This window comes from Euleptes europaea, chromosome 9 (assembly GCF_029931775.1).
Source record: "Euleptes europaea isolate rEulEur1 chromosome 9, rEulEur1.hap1, whole genome shotgun sequence".
NCBI lineage: Eukaryota > Metazoa > Chordata > Lepidosauria > Squamata > Sphaerodactylidae > Euleptes > Euleptes europaea.
This window is the reverse complement of record NC_079320.1, coordinates 864,840-882,106: the sequence shown is the minus strand read 5'-3', so window position 1 is coordinate 882,106 and position 17,267 is coordinate 864,840. Positions and strand designations below refer to the sequence as shown.

Here is a 17,267-nt window from a genome sequence, read left to right as displayed (position 1 = left end):
GGGTGCCCCCTTGCGCTCGCCCTCTTCCGCGCCGCTCTGCCTCACAGGCCTTTGTTGTAGACCACTGTCTCGCTGGCCGTGGCTCGGGCGATCTCGGGCTCCAGGCGCCTGGTCTCGATCTGCAAGGAAGAAGCAGAGGCCAGGTCAAGACTGGCTGTGGGGAAAGGCAGCCGGGTCCCCAGTCAGCCAGGCATCACAAGCATGGGGAAAGAGCCATTTCCAAGGGGGCTGCCCCATCATGCTTGAGCTCTGCGCACGGATTACGTGCAAGCACTGTGTTTATGACCTGTTGGGTCTGCATGCATAAAGGACAGAAATAAAGGAAAACATGAAAGCATTGCCAGACTTTTGATTGGCACTCAGCTCCCACAGGTCTGAAGATAGTTTAGCTGTTGTATTACATTTTCAAGCAATACCTTTCTATACATAAATGAGAGTTCTCCTCTCTGGCGCCATTCCCCCATGTGAATGCATGTCTTTCTCTCAAAGGTATGCATTTGACGTGGTTACTCTGGCATTCTTGGTGACGGCTCCAGCCTCTCCTCCCTGGGTACTGGAAGCCTTAGCTGCCCTGGGCTCTTGCCCTCCATGAACCCGTTCTGGTCCTCACACAAGATGCCCGCCTGGGCTGAGATCTCCGACATGGGCGGTCCCACCAGAATGCCCCCAATCCCAGGCTCAACAAAAAAAGTGTGTCCTCCTTGAGATTCTCCTCAGCATCACAGCCATTCCTCCCCCCAAATGCCCTCGCATGCAGCCCTCTTGGAGAGAGCAGTGGTTTGCCAGGGGGGTTGGGGGGGGGCTTGTCTGGAGACCCCTGGAAAACTTAAGGTCAAAAGGACCCATCTTCAAAACTGGGGTATGGTAGATTACTGGCAGGAAGTGTTGATAGCAGCCAAATACTTGGGAGGGGGGAATGACAAGAAACCAAGGCTTATATTGCAGGAAGGAGGGAGAGTTTAAACTTCATGGCTATTTGTTAACTAAAGAGCAGTCCAGCAATGCAGTTAACCAGACCAATCTCCCATTATGAATTAGTTCACTGATCGTGTCCATGCTCCCCCACTAAAGCCTGGTCATCTCCCCCAGACCCCCTCTCCGGTCTCCCCCTCCTGAGAGCTTTCTAGAATGAAGCCAGGGTTCCCCCCCCCCCCATTGTTTGCTTTTCCTTTATGGCCTGTAGCCCTTCTGGAACAGAGTCCCAGAGTGTCCTCAGCTAGTAGTGCTGCGACCACCAGCGTGTCAAGGATGACACATCTGATGGCAAGAGGCAAACTGGCACGGTCCTCTTGTGCCAACTGCCAATGGCACCTGCAAAGCTCTGTCCCGCGGCTGCAGGAGGCAGCAGGCTGCCCCCTTCTCCTCCCATGCCTGGGGAAGATGGCTTGCAGAAGAACTGTCATATATTGGAGGGTGCTGAGTTGTTTTCTGTTGCCCCAGAAGGTCGGACCAGAACCAACGGGTTGAAATTAAATCAAGAGTTTCCATCTAGACATTAGGAAGAATTTTCTAACAGAGCGGTTCCTCAGAGAAACAGGCTTCCTCATAAGAACATAAGAAAGGCCCTACTGGATCAGACCCAGGCCCATCAAGTCCAGCAGTCTGTTCGCACAGTGGCCAACCAGGTGTCTCCAGGAAGCCCACAAACTAGACGACTGCAGCAGCACCATCCTGCCTGTGCTCCACAGCACCTAATATAATAGGCCTGCTCCTCTGATACTAGAGAGAATAGGTATGCAGCATGACTAGTATCCATTTTAACTAATAACTCGGGAGGTGGTGAGCTCTCCTTCCCTGGAGGTTTTTAAGCAGAGGCTAGATGGCCATCTGTCAGCAATGCTGATTCTATAACCTTAAGCAGATGATGAGAGGGAACGCATCTTGACCATCTTCTGGGCATGTAGTGGGGGTTGCTGGGTGTGTGTGTGGGGGAGGTAGTTGTGAAATTCCTGCATTGTGCAGGGGGTTGGACTAGATGACCCTGGTGGTCCCTTCCAACTCTATGATTCTAAGGGCTGGGGGCAACCGTGGCCTGCCTTGAGTCCTCCCAGATGACAGTCCTGGAGACACGGATCACTGCTGCCTCCACAGCAGAATGGAGAGACTGCACAGTGCTCCCCCCACCCCCCGCACTCTCCCTGCCCGTCTCTCTCATTCTAGGTGGTCTTCACATTTCAGAATGGTTTGCACGGATCTTCTAAAATCATGCTGCAAATCTCCATAATTTGGAGGAATCTCATAGTTGTGTCCAGCAATCGCTCATTCCAAAACTGATTGGTTGTGCTTTTTTTGTGCGTTTTACACACAAGAGAGATATATGTACATATAGGAAATTCTGTACATTGACTCTGCTGCCAAGGCTGACATAACAATGCTAGGAACCTACATGGAAAACTAAATGCTTTTGAAAATGTTTAACCTAGTTAGACAAATTAGCAAAAATTTGTGCAAAACAATTTAGGTATTTAAAATATTCAATGTTTTTAAAAACTGGAAAAACTGTTCTTAGCTTTCAGCTGCAAAAACCCAACAAAATATAACATCAAAGCAATCTTAACACGAGGTGCAACATAACCCTTCTGCAAAACTGTTAAACAGTTCCCGGTGCATTCTGGGAAATAGCACTTCATTTATTCAAATGCACATATGTCAGGTTTTTGCACCATATGTCATTCCAAGCTATTTACAGTAATAATTAAATCTTAATCAACGTTTAACCTCTGTAAAATGTTTGAAGGGATCTAATCACCCTTCAGTCTGCACTAATGAAGGAGAAATATATAAACATAAAAAGAAAATGATGCACACGAGAAAGAAGAGTAATTGCAAAATTGTATTTCTTTTAAATATAATCAGCAAGTTATGTAAAGGGAGCCGATGGGTATTTTAAGGGAAGACATCTTGGGTGTCAGAGGTGTGAGGAGCTAATTTTGTGCTGCGATCCATAACAGATGTAGCATATTTTCTTTTAGTGCCATTATTAGCAACTTCACCATTTCTTTCCTTACCGAAACACAAAGCAGAACGTTCAAAAAGGGGGATTTGGTGCTCTTCAGCAGTACCGGGAGGGGTGAGTCACCCTCCCTGCGTGGGGATCTACTCCCCTAGCAGGTGAGAGTTGGAAACACTCCCTGCTGTAGAGTGAAAACTCTTGGCTGGTCGAGCTAGGCAGGGTCCTATCCTGAAGGCAAGGGCAGATGTTTCTGTGGCATTTCTCAGGGCCTCGGAGAAGCCTCACACCACAGCTGGATTGACTTGCTGGATACAGGTGTGGAAGCAGCCCGTAGCTGGCGAGGTAAGCAGGGGTGGGGACTGTTGCACAGGAAACAGAAAGCGGTGGGTCTATCAGCTTGGCGCCTCTGCTCCAGCTGGCGGGGGTCTCTCTCCAGGGTCTCAGACAAAGGCAGCGCTTTCCCAAGACCTCCAGCTCTTAAGCAGTTGAAAAGGGACGTCCACACACCGGAACCGGGAACCTCCTGCGTGCCAAGCAGGGTCTCTCAACCCCAGAGCCACAGCACATGGCTGCCTCGTTCCAGTGCCACACGCAACATCTGCACACCGGTGAGCTCTGGCTACAGGATTGTGGATGATGTCGCTTGGCGAGACAACCTAGGTAGACAGGCTGTCCAGACTCCTGGGCCACTCCGGGAATGACGGATGCCCAGAGATTTGCAGCTGTCTGATTCTGATTAGGCCAAGAAAGATATTTGCTAAGAATAACTGGATGGGCAGAACCAGTTCCAGGTGCCTGAGGGAATTTGGGTGAACCAATGTTAATTTTCTTAATCATAGAATTGGAAGGGGACCACCAGGGCCATCTAGTCCAACCCCCTGCACAATGCAGGAAATTCACAACTACCTCCCCCCACATCCCCAGTGACCCCAACCCTCCTCCCGCCATGCAGGATCCCACAATCAAAGCACTCCCGACAGATGGCCATCTAGCCTGCTTAAAGACCTCCAAAGACGGGGACTCCACCACCCTCCGAGGCAGCGCATTCCACCATCGAACAGCCCTCACCGTCAGAAAGTTCTTCCTAATGTTTAGGTGGAATTGCTTTTCTATTAGTTTAAATCCATTACTCCGTGTCCTAGTCTTTGGAGCAACAGAGAACAAGCTAGTTCCCTCATCAACATGACATCCCTTCAAATATTTAAACATCAGGATTTCATGAAAGCGAATGAAGCTTTTCAGAAAGCTGCAGTCCTGTCGGCAGTTATGAGGGTATTTGGTACTGAACAGCAGAGTAAACAATGATTTAAATAATAAAATTACTTGCAGGGTTGTGGGCAAATGCCACGTGGGCACGGGGCTGTGGGAGAGGCGTGGCTCCAGGTGAGCGGGAGCAGCTATTCCTGTGCAACTTGGCTTTGGTTTGCCTGAGGGACTGACATAAAGAAGCCTTTTAGCACACGGAAAGCGTGGGAGCTGGCGGTGAACATGGGATCTATCGGGAAGCAGCAGCCCCACACCTGCTCCTCTGTTCACTCAAGTGCGCATGGAGCTACAACCCCCCCATAACCAAATAGCCTTGGCCCTCTCCATTCCCCCCATAACTCCCCCCCCCTACTTTGCAAAGTTAAAATGCCTACGGAAGAGAAGCTGCCACAGATTCCCTGTCCATTCCCTTTGGTAATCTCTCTAGAGCATTTCCATCCATGGAGCTCAGGGCAGCCTACGTCGGTCTCCCGCCCTCATTTTATTCTCCCAACAACCCTGTGAGGTGGATGACATGAAGAAAGACTGACTAGCCTAAAGTCACCCAGAAAGCTTCATGGAAGAGTGGGGCTTTGAAACAGGGCCTCTGACATTTGACTTCCTGACTACTTGTTCTGGGGCGGAAACACTGTCCTGTCTCTATGGAGCAGAAGAGCCAAGCAGGGCCCGGGACCAAGAGGTCCTGCTTCCCACACGCCCCTGCCAACTGCTGCTGGACCCAGAGTCTCATGAAGATGCTCCCTCCCTTCCCACAAAGGTGGAATGGGTTCCCAGCTTCTTATTCACATGGCTGAGCTCTTCATTCGCAAATCCAACCACCAACATGCTGATGCTCAAAAAGCTCTGATTGCTGTGGTCAAGAGTTACAAAGGATGAAGCAGTTAAGAGAGGCCCAGTGCTTGGCAGAGGGGCCATCTGTCTCTTGCGGGGGGGGGGTCTGGGCAGGAGAAGCTGTGCTGGGGCTGTTCAGACGGCCGATGGAGTTTCTCGCAGTGAGGGCCTCCAGTCCCAAGTTGTCTGTGTGTAAATAGAACCTCTTGAGCGCCTTCACAAATGGCTGGGAAACCTGGAGGATTTTACCAAGTAAGTTCCCACTGTAACACTTCCAAAAATAAGCTTTAGTCCATCACAAATCCTACACCCCCACATTCAGGGGACTCTGCCCTGCAAGAGAAGCTCTGCTTTCCCTGGTCCAAAGCCCAGTTCTTGTAATAATCGGTGCAAAGCAGGATTCCCCTCGGAGAAATGCTGATTAACAACCAGGATCGCTGTACCCCCAAATAAGCTTTGGTCCACCCCAAGTCACACACCCCCACACACAATCTGGGGAGTGTGACCTACAAGGGGCATGCACTGGTGCCCAGTTCAAACACTGGTTCTAGCACCAAGAGCTTCTATTTGAGGCGCCCCCAGGGAAGATTCTGCAATTATAATGGAAAGATGCCCTGAATAAAGAACAGGGGCAGCTGCCTGCCCTCTGACCCCAAAATAAGTTTTGGATCACCCCAAATAACTCCCTTCTTATTCCGGCCATCTTTCCAATGCGGGAGGGTCCTCAGCAGGGGCCAGGGCCCTCCGGGCCACCCTCCAAAGCAGTCCTTTTCTCCAGGGGAGGCCATCTCCGGAGTCCGGGGCTCCGTCCTCATTCTGGGAGATCACCAGGCCCCACCTGGAGGCTGGCATCTCTATGAGCGGGCTGGCCAGCCAGCCAAGCGGGGCAGGGCCCGGCCGTGGCCTCTGGGGCCCGCTCCGGGCTGGGCCTCTTCCTCCAGGAAGGAGCCCCCCCTCCCTGCCTCCGTTTCCCCAGCAGCAGAGATGAGGCTAACTGGGGCACGAAGGAGCCGGCGCGAAGGAAGGGAGGGTGCCGCGGCTGCAGCTGGGGGAGGCGGCAGCGGCTCCGGGGAAGCAGGGGGTCGCAGCAGCCGAGGGGGGGGGAAGGGGCTGCTAGGAGTTGGTCCTGCAAGCAGAAGGCAGCTGCTCGGCACCGGGGCTCGCCGCTCCTCTCCAGGCCGGCTCAGTGGCAAGGATGGTGAGCGGCAGATGGGCCCTGGCGCTGTGGCCAGAGGGGGGAGGCTCCGCCCTGCCCACGGGGGATGGCGGCAACAACACATCCACACCCCGACGGCTGCAGAGGCTGCGGGGTGCAGGGCCCTGCTTTGCACGGGGGGCGGGGGCAAGCAGAAGGGAGCCCCGCCTCGAGGCGCCCCAAATCCAAAAGCAACCGAAAGGAAGGAGGCAGGGGCCCTGGTGGAAAGCGCCTCCATCTCAGGCTGGGGCCCAGAGCAATGGGGCAGAGGAGGCAGCGCTGGTTCCACACTCCACCAGCGCTTTGAGTCTTCCGAAAGCGCCATGGCAAAGGGCTGATGCCCCACATCCCAGATGAGGTTCTCACCAGTGGGCCGGAGAATTTGCTGATTAAAACTTTTACACCCTACCTTTCCTCATGGTTCAAGGTGGCTTACAAGAAGTTAAAAACATCGCCAGCTTAAAACCAAAAGTAAAACAGCATTTCAGCCTCATTAGAACCAGCCCAAAGGCTTGTTGGGATGAGAAAGGAAGGTGGGCCAAGGGAGGGCAGGGGCATCTTGTTGGTCTGCAAGGTGCTACTGGACTCAAATCCAGGTCTTCCACTGCAGATCAACATGGCTGCCCTCTGAAGCTCTCGGCAGCAGAGTCCCAGCAGACAAAGCCCCGAAGAGGGTCTCTTTCCTGCCTGGGGGTTCATGGGGCAGGAGGCTTCGGCCTTGCTAACGTGCCCCACCTGCCTGCCCTTTGGTGCTCCAGCCACGGAGAGATGGAGAACCCAAGAGGGCCCCCCCACACACACCTGCCAGGCTCTGCGACCTCGGAAGGGCCATTACCTGCTGGGGGAGGGGCGGGAGAGCCTCACCTCTTCCTGTCTGGGCTTTGATCATCTGCCGGGGCTTGACACTTTAAAGCAGGGCATTTTAAAGGGACGAGTGATGCCGCACAACAGCTTTCAGTGGCTCCGCTTTCTCTTTGCTGGCGGAGTCCCGCAGCTCTCCCCTTTCATTCTGCACACCAAAGCATCCTCACAGGTGTCAGGTGTGAAAGGAAGGGGCCAAAGGGAGGCCCAGCCCCCCAAGGGTGTGTGTGGATTGCCCTCCCCCCCCCACACCGGGGGAGCTAGCTCCAGGGAAATCTCAGCAACCCCAGCTGGAATCTCCAGGAGCAGCGGGGCCCAGAGACCCACTCACTGAGCAACGCCTGTCAAGTTCCAGGCAACACGAGGCGGCGATGGAGCTCCAGGGGGCAGTTTGGCAAAGAATGAGCCGCATCAGGAGAGCTGGGCAATCTCCCCCCACCCCAGGAGCCAAAACAAGAGCTGGGCAGGCAAGTCTGTCTTGGGCCAGCTCTGGACAGAAGAGGCCCAGGCAAAAGCAACAGAAGGACTCTCTGTCTGTCTGTAGTAAGCAGCAGCTGGCTAGGCATTCATCTCAAAGGACCACTACTCTTCTGCAAGCACAAATCAACCTCTGGAACTCACAGCCGCCAGATCTTGCAAGAGCACAAAAGTAAATAAATGGAGGATTAGCCTGTTGGGGGTGGGGGAGTATCAGCCGCAATAGCTAAAAGGGCTGAGACAGAGTAACTCTGACAGATGCTGGAGATGGCCAGAGCCAACATAGCTTCGTGTGAAGAGAATCATAGAATCCTAGAGTTGGAAAGGACCACCAGGGTCATCTAGTCCAACCCCCTGCACATCGCAGGAAATTCACAATTACCTCCCCCACACACCCCCAGTGACCCCCTACTCCATGCCCAGAAGATGGCCAAGATGCCCTCCCTCTCATCATCTGCCTAAGGTCACAGAATCAGCATTGCTGACAGGTGGCCATCTAACCTCCTCTTAAAAACCTCCAGGGAAGGAGAGCTCACCACCTCCCAAGGAAGCCTGTTCCACCAAGGAACTGCTCTGTTAGAAAATTCTTCCTAATGTCTAAACGGAAACTCTTGATTTAATTTCAACCCGTTGTTTCTGGTCCAGCCACAGTCCAAATAGTTATGCCGAAACTGGGGAAGGGAACACCTCATCAAGTCAGTGCGGAACAACAAAGACCCAAAGGCAAGTTACTGAAGCAAAGGAAATGTTGCTAAAATCCAGTGCCAAGGGTTTGCCAGCCACTGGGGATGGGTGATCGCTTCGGGTGCCAGAGATGGAGAAGAGGCCTAGAGCCAGCCCTGGTGCCACATCAGCTCTGCCAGGGCAAGCAGCAGCCCCTACCAGTGCCCCTGGACCCACTGGGCAGCCCGCGGCAGGCCTGTTCCTTCCCTCCCTTTTCCTCCTTCTGTCTCCCCTTCCATTGGGGGAACCGGGCCGTGGGCAGGCCGGGCTCTTTCCCAGAGCCGTTTGCTTCCCAATCCACCCCTGTTGGGAGTCCTGGCACTACAGCAAGCCCAAGCCCAGTGAGGGTGGCATGAGTCAAGGGGGGCAGCAACGTCCTCTGCCTCGGGTGCCAGAAATCTTTGGCCTGGCGCTGTGAGCTGCCACAGGGCCTTTGAACCCACTGGGCAGAAGACTGGATAGCAGGGTTGCCAACCTCCAGGTGAGGCCTAGACATCTTCTGGAATCACAACTGATGCCTGGACTAGAGATCAACACCTCTGGAGAAAATGGTTGCTTTGGCGGGTGGGCTCTGTGGCTTTGTACCCCACTGAGGTCCCTCCTTTCCCTAAACTCCACTTTCCCCTGGCTCTATCCCCAAATCTCCAGGAATTTTTCAGGACAAAGTCAGAAAGCCTACTGGATGGCAGGAGGAGGCAGAGAATGGTGGGCAAAGAGTGAAAACTTTCTTTAAAGAGATGAAAGTGGTGCCATGCCCTGGCTTGGCATGCTGTCTTTGGGCCAGCCATTCCTTTCCGTCCCACCCTCCCTCCTTGCTGAAATGTTCAAAGTCTCCTGAAAATCAGAACGACGCAAGTGGAAACAATTAGCTAGAATCACACTCTGCAAAACAAAACCTTTGGCCACAGAGACTGACCAATTTACGGATGCGACCACAATGTGAGACTCGGCCCAATCCCGATGCTCTAGACTGAGAGGCCTTTTCAAGTCCACCCAGCAGCCTTGCCCCACAAGCCTCATGTGGGGGCAGCGGGAGGGTCTCTGGCATACTTGGCACATCTGCTGTCAGGAGCAGGCGAGCTGCACAGATAGTGACGCGCCAGCCAAGCCCTTGGCGCTCAGATCACCCTGATATGAAACTGTCCCACGGGCTGCACCCTCCAGCCCCGGACAATGCACTGTGCCCAGAAGCTAAGGTTTCCAGCCTCCAGGTGGTGGCTGGAGATCTCCTGGGATTACAACTGATCTCCAGGCGACAGAGATCAGTTCACCTGGAGAAAACGGCCACTTCTGCAATTGGACTCTACGGCATTATACCCAACTGAAGAGCCTCCCCTCCCCAAACCCTGCATGACTCCAAGCAACGAACCTGAGACCCAATTCCCAGAAGGCCCTGGGAGAGCCCAATGGGGGGAGCCCAAGGCTGTTGGCCCTCTTTCTGCCAGCACTGGCTCCTGTTCCCAACTTTTAGTTCTGTAGCCGAGGGCAATAGTGGCCCCGGGCAGCAGATATCTCAGCCCCTTGGAGGCTCCTTACCCCTCTGCAGCCTTGAGATCAAGGGATCAAGAAATAATGGATAATGGGGGGGGACAGAGTTAGCTGCAGGGCCATGATGAGGGTGCACCCCCCTTGCACAGCATTCTGCACCCAGCTCACCAGAGGAAAGGATACCTGCAAAGCCCCTCCCTTTATTTTTTAAAATTTTTGATTTACTTTATTTATAGCCTGCCTTTTACTTACATCATTCTCCTCACCTCCATCGTATCCTCACAACAGCCCTGTGACATAGGCTAGGCTGAGAGTGTGTGACTGGCCCAAGGTCACCCAGCAAGCTTCCATGGCCCGAGTGGGGATTTTCCAGATCCTAGTCCAACACTTGAACTACCACATCACACTAGCTCTCCCTGCCCGGCATCTCTGCCAGGCATCCACTCAAAGCCGCGCTGGAACTCAGGTGATTTCCAAAGAGTAGCAGGAACCCTTCCGCTTCATCCTAGATCTTTCCCAGCATCGCACACAAAGGAGCAATGAGCGTAGAGGGAATGTCTTTGGACCCTGGATCTGCGTGTTCTCCACCCAAGTTACTGCCAGATCACTGTGAGGTGCGTGTGCTATATACACCTCCCATAATGCATGTCCCAGAGAAAGGGTGTCTAGGGTACAGAGGCAGCTGCTATTTGCACCTGACTCCAAAGCCGCATCTATTCAATAGGTAACCAGCTCACCTCCATGCGGGGAGTAGGCCTGAGCTGCCCCCCCCCCCCACGTTTGCAAGTGAAGCAAGCTGGAAGCGTGTTCATGTATATAGGCTCAGGGTCATCTCCGCTGCAGGAGGCTCATCTGACTGAATGTTATGTTGCACTGGGCGACCCTGGGGCAGAGCATGGATGCTCAGGCACAACTACTACCTGTGCCCTACATCCGGGAGCTCCCGCTTTGGACTGGAAATTGCTGTACTGCAGTCTTCTGTGGGGCCAAGCACAGCCCCCCATCCTACCCCAGAAGCAGCCAGGCAGAAAGCACGGCACAGCAGCAGGCCAGCCAGCCATGTTATGCAAGGATGCCGTTTTAATCGGATTCATTCGACAAACACAAAGTAGGATAATTGAAGCTTTCCTTGCAGAGGAATGAGTAACTGCGCGTTGAGAAAGTGCTGTTGTCTCTCAAAGTGTCAAAGGAATGGGGTGGGAGAGAAATCACAACCTCCCGTCTCACATTCGGCAGCATCAGCAGCCCCTCCCTTTGTGAAGATGAGCAGCGCTGCCAAGCACAGCCCACCCGCCCCCCCCCCGCGAGAGCCAGAATCCGGGTCAGCCCCTCCCTGCACTTGGGAGGCACAGAGGGGGAAAGGGGCAGCCAGAGATTGGCAGCCCCTGCCACGAGTGCCAGGCTGCTCTGAAAAAGCCCCACAACACACATGGTACTGATCCCGTGGAGCCAACACCCTCCCTCGTCTGGGCTCAACCCCTCTTCCCACCCCCCACCAAGGATGGGCAAGGGCTGCAGAGGAGCCCAGCTCTTGAAGGACAGCTCCATTGCCACTGGCAATCAGCAACTTGAAACCGGGCTTGATTCCCCGCTCCTCCACATGAAGCCAGCTGGGTGACCTTGGGCTAGTCACAGCTCTCTCAGCCCCACCTACCTCACAGGGTGTCAGTTGTGGGGAGGGGAAGGGAAGGTGGTTGTAAGCTGATTGGATTCTGTCCTAAGTGGTAGAGAAAGTCGACATATAAAAACCAACTCTTCTTCTTCGCCAGAAATTTCGCCCAGCTGGACTAAAAGTGGCCTGGTGGTGGAGGAAAGTGCTGACAAGTCACAGCCAACCTATGGGGACCCCATAGGGTTTTCAAGGAAAGGGATGAGCAGAGGTGGTTTGCCATTGCCTGCCTCTGCGTAACTTCCTAGGTGGTCTCCCATCCAGATACTAACCAGGGCCAACCCTGCTTAGCTTCTGAGATCTCACATGAGTGGGATAGCCTGGCCCATTCAGGTCAGGGTAGAGACCAAGAGAGGCGGTTTGCCATCGCCTGCCTCTGCAGAGCAACCCCGGACTTCCTCGGTGGTCTCCCATCCAGGCACTACTCAGGGCCGGCCCTGCTTAGCTTCCAAGAATTGATGAGATCGGGATATCCTGGCCCATCCAGAGCAGGGAAAAAGCAGCGTGGGGGTGGCCACTTTCAGCAGGTGAACAAGGCAGTGGGTGGAGGACAGCACCTGGCCCAGGAGTGGAGTGATGGGGAGCCCCTAGAGCAGAGCAGCCGCCGCCGCCTGGTGCCTGGGGGGGAGGGCTCTGTGACGAAGCCGGTCTGGAAGGAGAGCAATGGCAGATGGGACTTCCGAGATGCAGCCCCACCTCTTCTGCTCCCTCTGCAGCGGCTACCGATCAGCCAAGGCCGCCTGCTACGCCGTGGTTGCCGGCCAGGATGGGACAAGTGCGAGGGAGGGAGGAGCCGCGCACACAAGCACAGACGGCAGGCGGTGGGGCTGCCTAATTGCTCCGACTGTTGGGAAATGTGTGGCGCCCTATTAGGATGGGCACCGAGCCCAGCCAGCCGGGCCCCGCTGCTGCTGCGGCTCCCGTCATCCGGGCAGGGAGGGCGTTCTCCACATGGGCAGAGACACAGGCACGGCTTTAAGGCAGGAGAGTAACCTCCCGAGGGGAGCCCAGAGAAGGGAAGCAGTTAGCCATCCGGGCAGGGGGGAGATGAGGGGTGTCCAGCGGAAATCCCATCCTCTTTCCACTGTGGCCATGCACAGCCGCCAAGCCCCCGCGAGGCTGTTTACCTTTTGTCTGGCTTGAAATGGCTCGCAGGCATCAGTAGGTGAGCGGCCTTGAAAGCCAGGCCCTGCCAGGAATGTCTGCCTGCTCCCCACCACCCCAGACACCTGGGGAAGCAGATAGTTTACATACTTGAAGCCGGGGCAGGGAAGGCAGACCCTGAAACCGGATCCTGCCCAGGCTGGGCTGGCGAAGCCTCCTCCGTGGCAGGGAGGAAGGTTTGCAAACAAATACAGAAAGAACTCCGGCTTCACTCCTTATTTATTTGCAAATCTGATATCCCACAATCTCAGCTTTTGCCAAAAATATACAATGGCTCAGCCAGTGCATAGTTCTCTCTCCTAGGAAGAAGTTGCAGAGGGCAGAAAGTGGAGAGCCTTGTGACACACAGCCCCTGCCTGGGAAAGGTCTGGCTCCTCTCCCCCGAGAAGCCGGTGTGGTCCCCAGCGCCTCTCCCTTGAGAAACGGCCCCTTGGAGTAAGCCACCTTTCCCTTTCCAAAGTGAGCTTCCAGCCACTGGAGAGCTCTGGGGATGGGCAGAGGAGGGCGACCTCCGGGGCTCCCAGCAGACGGCCGGCCTGCTCGATTGACAGCTCCCCCTCTGCAGCCAGGTGGAGACTGGAGGGCAAAGCAGTTGCCAGAGTCTTCTCCATGCCAACCGCCTCCCTCCAGCTGTTTTTGCAGCAACGGTGTTTTGCAGATGCCAGGCTGGGGGCAGTGAAGAGGGGGAGGGAGAGCTAAGCGAAGGCCAAGGGGCAAAAGGGATGAGGAAATCTGGAGTCACAAGCAGGGCCTGCCTCGTCTGCCATGTGGCATAGCTGGCGTGACAGCAGGGTCCGGGGAGAGGGCAGGAAGACAGAAGGAGGATAGAGCGACACAGACAACGTGGCCTCCACAAGCTCCAGCATCTGCCTGGGAATTGGAGGAATCAGAGCAACTGACTGATGTGTGGCCAGACGTCCCGGATGCGAATGGGGAAGAACCCCTTCCCTCAGTGAGCACATTCCACACTGAACAGAGACTGGAACTCAGTGCCCTGGAACAGATGTCCAACTAGCTCTGGGAGGAAGGCATAACAGGGGCCCAAAGGTCATGCAATGTAGCCCCTGGAGACACCCAGAGGCTCCAGCTTTAAGCAATCCCTGAAACGCTCCTATACAGCAGGAGGGGGGGGGAGAGGCTGTGATGTACTGTGGTCCCCCAGATGAGAAAGCCACGTGCCCCCACAGCCTTGGGTGTGGCCAGGAATGCGACAGAAAAGTGGAGTTGCCAGCCCCCAAGTGGAGCCTGGAGATCTCCTGGAATTACAACGGACCTGCAGACAACAGAGACCTCTTCCCTTGGAGAAAAGAGAGGGGGGGAGGGGGGGGAGAGAGAGAGAGGACCAAAAATACTGTCGTAAACCACTAAAAAGAACCCAAACAGAAGAAAGAGAGGCAGTCCAGGACCCCTCTGGCTTCTCTCCCTTTGAAACGCAGGAGGCCACCCAGCAGCGTCGTCAAGGAATCCATCTCGCTTTCCTACTTCCGAAATAAGAACACGGAACGAAACAGCCATGCTCTAACGCACACCGCTCACGCTCAAGAAACTGGCATTCAGACGGCCTGATTTTCATGCAACGAAAGCATGCTAATTGGAGATCCCGTCCTGCTTTGAGGCCTGCTTCATGGCAGCCCAGGATATTCTGGGGCTGACCAGGAGCAAAATCTGGCCCGCACAGCAGGGCACCGCGTGCTCGCAACCAGTGATAGCTTTTGCTTCTTCCTTCACGCTCCTGTTTGACATTCTCAGGGACAGTTTGAATCTTGGCTGCTCGGTTTTCATCGGCACAGTGCAGTTACTGGTTTTACTGCAGATTTTACTGGTTGTAAGGTAACTGGAGAACCGTGTTATGAGGCGGCACAGAAAACTTTCAAAAAAACAGGCAAAGCAACCTCCGGCACAGTCCATGGGGAAGTTCTTCAGCACAAGCTCCCCCCCCCCCCGCCCCACTCACCCACCCACACACACAAGGGACAGGAACTGCCCCAAACGATGGCTGCGTTCTCAGCTCAATGGATCTACTGCAGGAGGGCTTTGGGGTGTGCGGAGAGGAGGGTGTGATGCTTTGTGGGGCAGGCCCTGTGGCTACCTGAATGGCAGCTGCCCCCTGTGCCTCTTGGCCCACCTTAGCACGAGGCTAAGCAGAACAGACGTCCAGCAAGAGCAGTCCACCTCCAGCAGGGCTGGGCCCCAGAGCCCTGTGCCCCCCCCCTATACTCCCCCAAGGGACTCACTCGGGCCCTATTCCCAGAGCCGTGTGATTCCTCCCCAGTCTGGAGTGGATCCAGTTCTGGGAGGATCCTTGCGGTGACCTCCGAGCAGCTCTTTCCTTAGGGGGCCTTCCCCATTCCCCACTCAAAAGCCGCCTGGTAACTGTGGACGCATTTCAGCCTTGCCGGATCTGTTAATTATTGACAGTTGGTGAAGAGGAGATGTCTCTTGCTCCTCCTGTTCAGCGGCATCTAATTAGTCACTGCTAGTTCACGGTCGTCCTCGTCGGCAGCTCTGCCGCTGTCGCCATACCCCGCGCACTGGCTCATTAACCTTTTGCTTGTCTGACGGCACCTGCCAGCAAGATGGAGGCTCCAACAGATTGGCAGGAGAAAGTTATTTCCCCCCCTGGCCTGGAGATCCAGAAGGAACAGAATTTCAGTTGGGAGCACACCCATCCGCAGAGATGACTCGTCTCGCATCCAAGGCAGGGGGGGGGGGAAGGGGGCTTTGCTCACCGTCTCTCTGGAGAACGCCACACCGCAAAGCTCGTGCTCCAGACCAGCGCCCGGCATTATGCCAGCGAGCCAGGCACTGTGCTCTGCAGAGCCCCTTCAGATACTTGGCACAGGCCTGGGGCAGCTGAGAAGGACGGCAAAAGAGCCAGGCCAGGGTCACCCTGCAGTGGAGCCGCCTGGCCCCCGGCAATGCCACTGCCACGGGCCAGGTGCAAGGCACCTTCTCCATTTATTGACGTAATTTATATGCCTTTCTCGCTGGGACTTGAGGTGGATTGTGTCGTGAGAATTTTTGTACTGAACATTAGTTCATATTAAATATATTAGTTTATATTAAATGAGTTTGGGTTAAAAAAAATAACCACATGCATACCTTAATATTATAACCTATAGTCACACGAAACCTGGCTAAGGCTTTCAGAAAGCACCCCTTTAGCTGACTTTTCCATTGGGTTCCTGACTTTAGAAAGTAACCGGAGATTTGCATTGCTAGCAGTTAATCACCCACAGCACATCAGATGCCCCAAATTTATGTTTATAACACTAAGGTCATTAAAACAGACAACAAATTATCTGTCCGCTTAAGGGATAAGGAAGGAGATTGTTTTGGAACACTGATGGACAATCAGTTAAGCAGACCCGGACACTGAAAGAATTATTATGGAACAAGATATTTCTAAACAATTTTAGTCATGATTTGTGAAAACTCAGTTCCTAAAGAATGTGAGAGGGAGGGGTCATTTGAGACCCTCTCCTGATGATCCAGCTTATAAAAAGGACAGTGCAAATATCCTTTTTTTGTCCTTCCACGGAGAGACCACAAACCCTTTGAATGGTTGCCATCTCTGTCTCTCTCTTTGGAAGTGACCCAAAGGCCTTTGTTATTGTTTGTCTGTCTATGTATCTATGTAGGGTGGTGTTAAATCTGTCTAAGTATTATTCTTCTCTATGCCTTACAACCTTTGTAAGTTCTATAAACCTATATACTTTACTGCTATGAATGTGTGGTCTGAGACTGTACTAAGAACATGATTTGTGGTTTCCTATTACACTCTCTGGCTTTGCTTGGTAAGTAGCAGGCAGAGGAGTCCAAACATTAAAGAGCTCAAGGGAGAGAATTTGCAGAATTCTGTCCACAGATTGTTACGCAGAATAAATCCATACAATCAGCCAAGTGGGACATCCGTTAGATAATGCAAGAGGCTTTGACTGGAAACCGACCAGAGGTGAAGCAGAGAATAGGAATCAATGGTCAGTTCTCACAATGGCGGGATGTGAGCAGTGGGGTGCCTCAGGGATCTGTGTTGGGACCGGAGCTTTTCAACCTGTTCATCAATGACCTGGAGTTGGGGTTAAACACTGAAGTAGCCAAGTTTGCAGATGACACCAAATTATTTAGGGTGGTTAAAACAAAATCGGACTGTGAAGAGCTCCAGAAGGATCTCTGCATACTGGAAAAATGGGCATTAAAATGGCAAATGAGATTCAATGTGAGCAAGTGTAAAGTGATGCATATTGGGGCAAAAAATCCCAACTTCACATATATATTGATGGGATCTGTGCTGGCAGCGACAGACCAAGAAAGGGATCTTGGGGTGGTAGTGGATAGCTCAATGAAGATGTCAACCCAGTGTGCGGCTGCTGTAAAAAAGGCAAATTCTATGCTGGTCATAATTAGACGAGGAATAGAAAATAAAACTGCTGATATCATACTGCCCTTGTAAAAATCTATGGTGAGACCACACTTGGAATACTGTGTACAGTTCTGGTCACCACACCTAAAAAAGGACATTACAGAGCTTGAGAAGGTGCAGAAAAGAGCAACCAAAATGATTAGGGGACTAGAGCAACTGTCCTATGGGGAGCGGTTAGGACGCTTAGGGCTGTTTAGCTTGGAAAGAAGGCGGCTAA

At 53.6% G+C, this 17,267-nt stretch overlaps 1 protein-coding gene across 2 annotated transcripts in view; it reads right to left on the bottom strand.

Moving 5' to 3' along the window:
* Window positions 1–17,267, bottom strand: part of SFXN5 (sideroflexin 5) — a 90,567-nt gene continuing 73,300 nt past the window's right edge. For both annotated transcript variants that reach the window (XM_056855412.1, XM_056855413.1), the window contains one exon: window positions 1–119. In XM_056855412.1, the coding sequence (XP_056711390.1) occupies window positions 42–119 (78 nt within the window). In that variant the 3' untranslated portion in view covers window positions 1–41. The remainder of the gene's footprint in view (window positions 120–17,267) is intronic.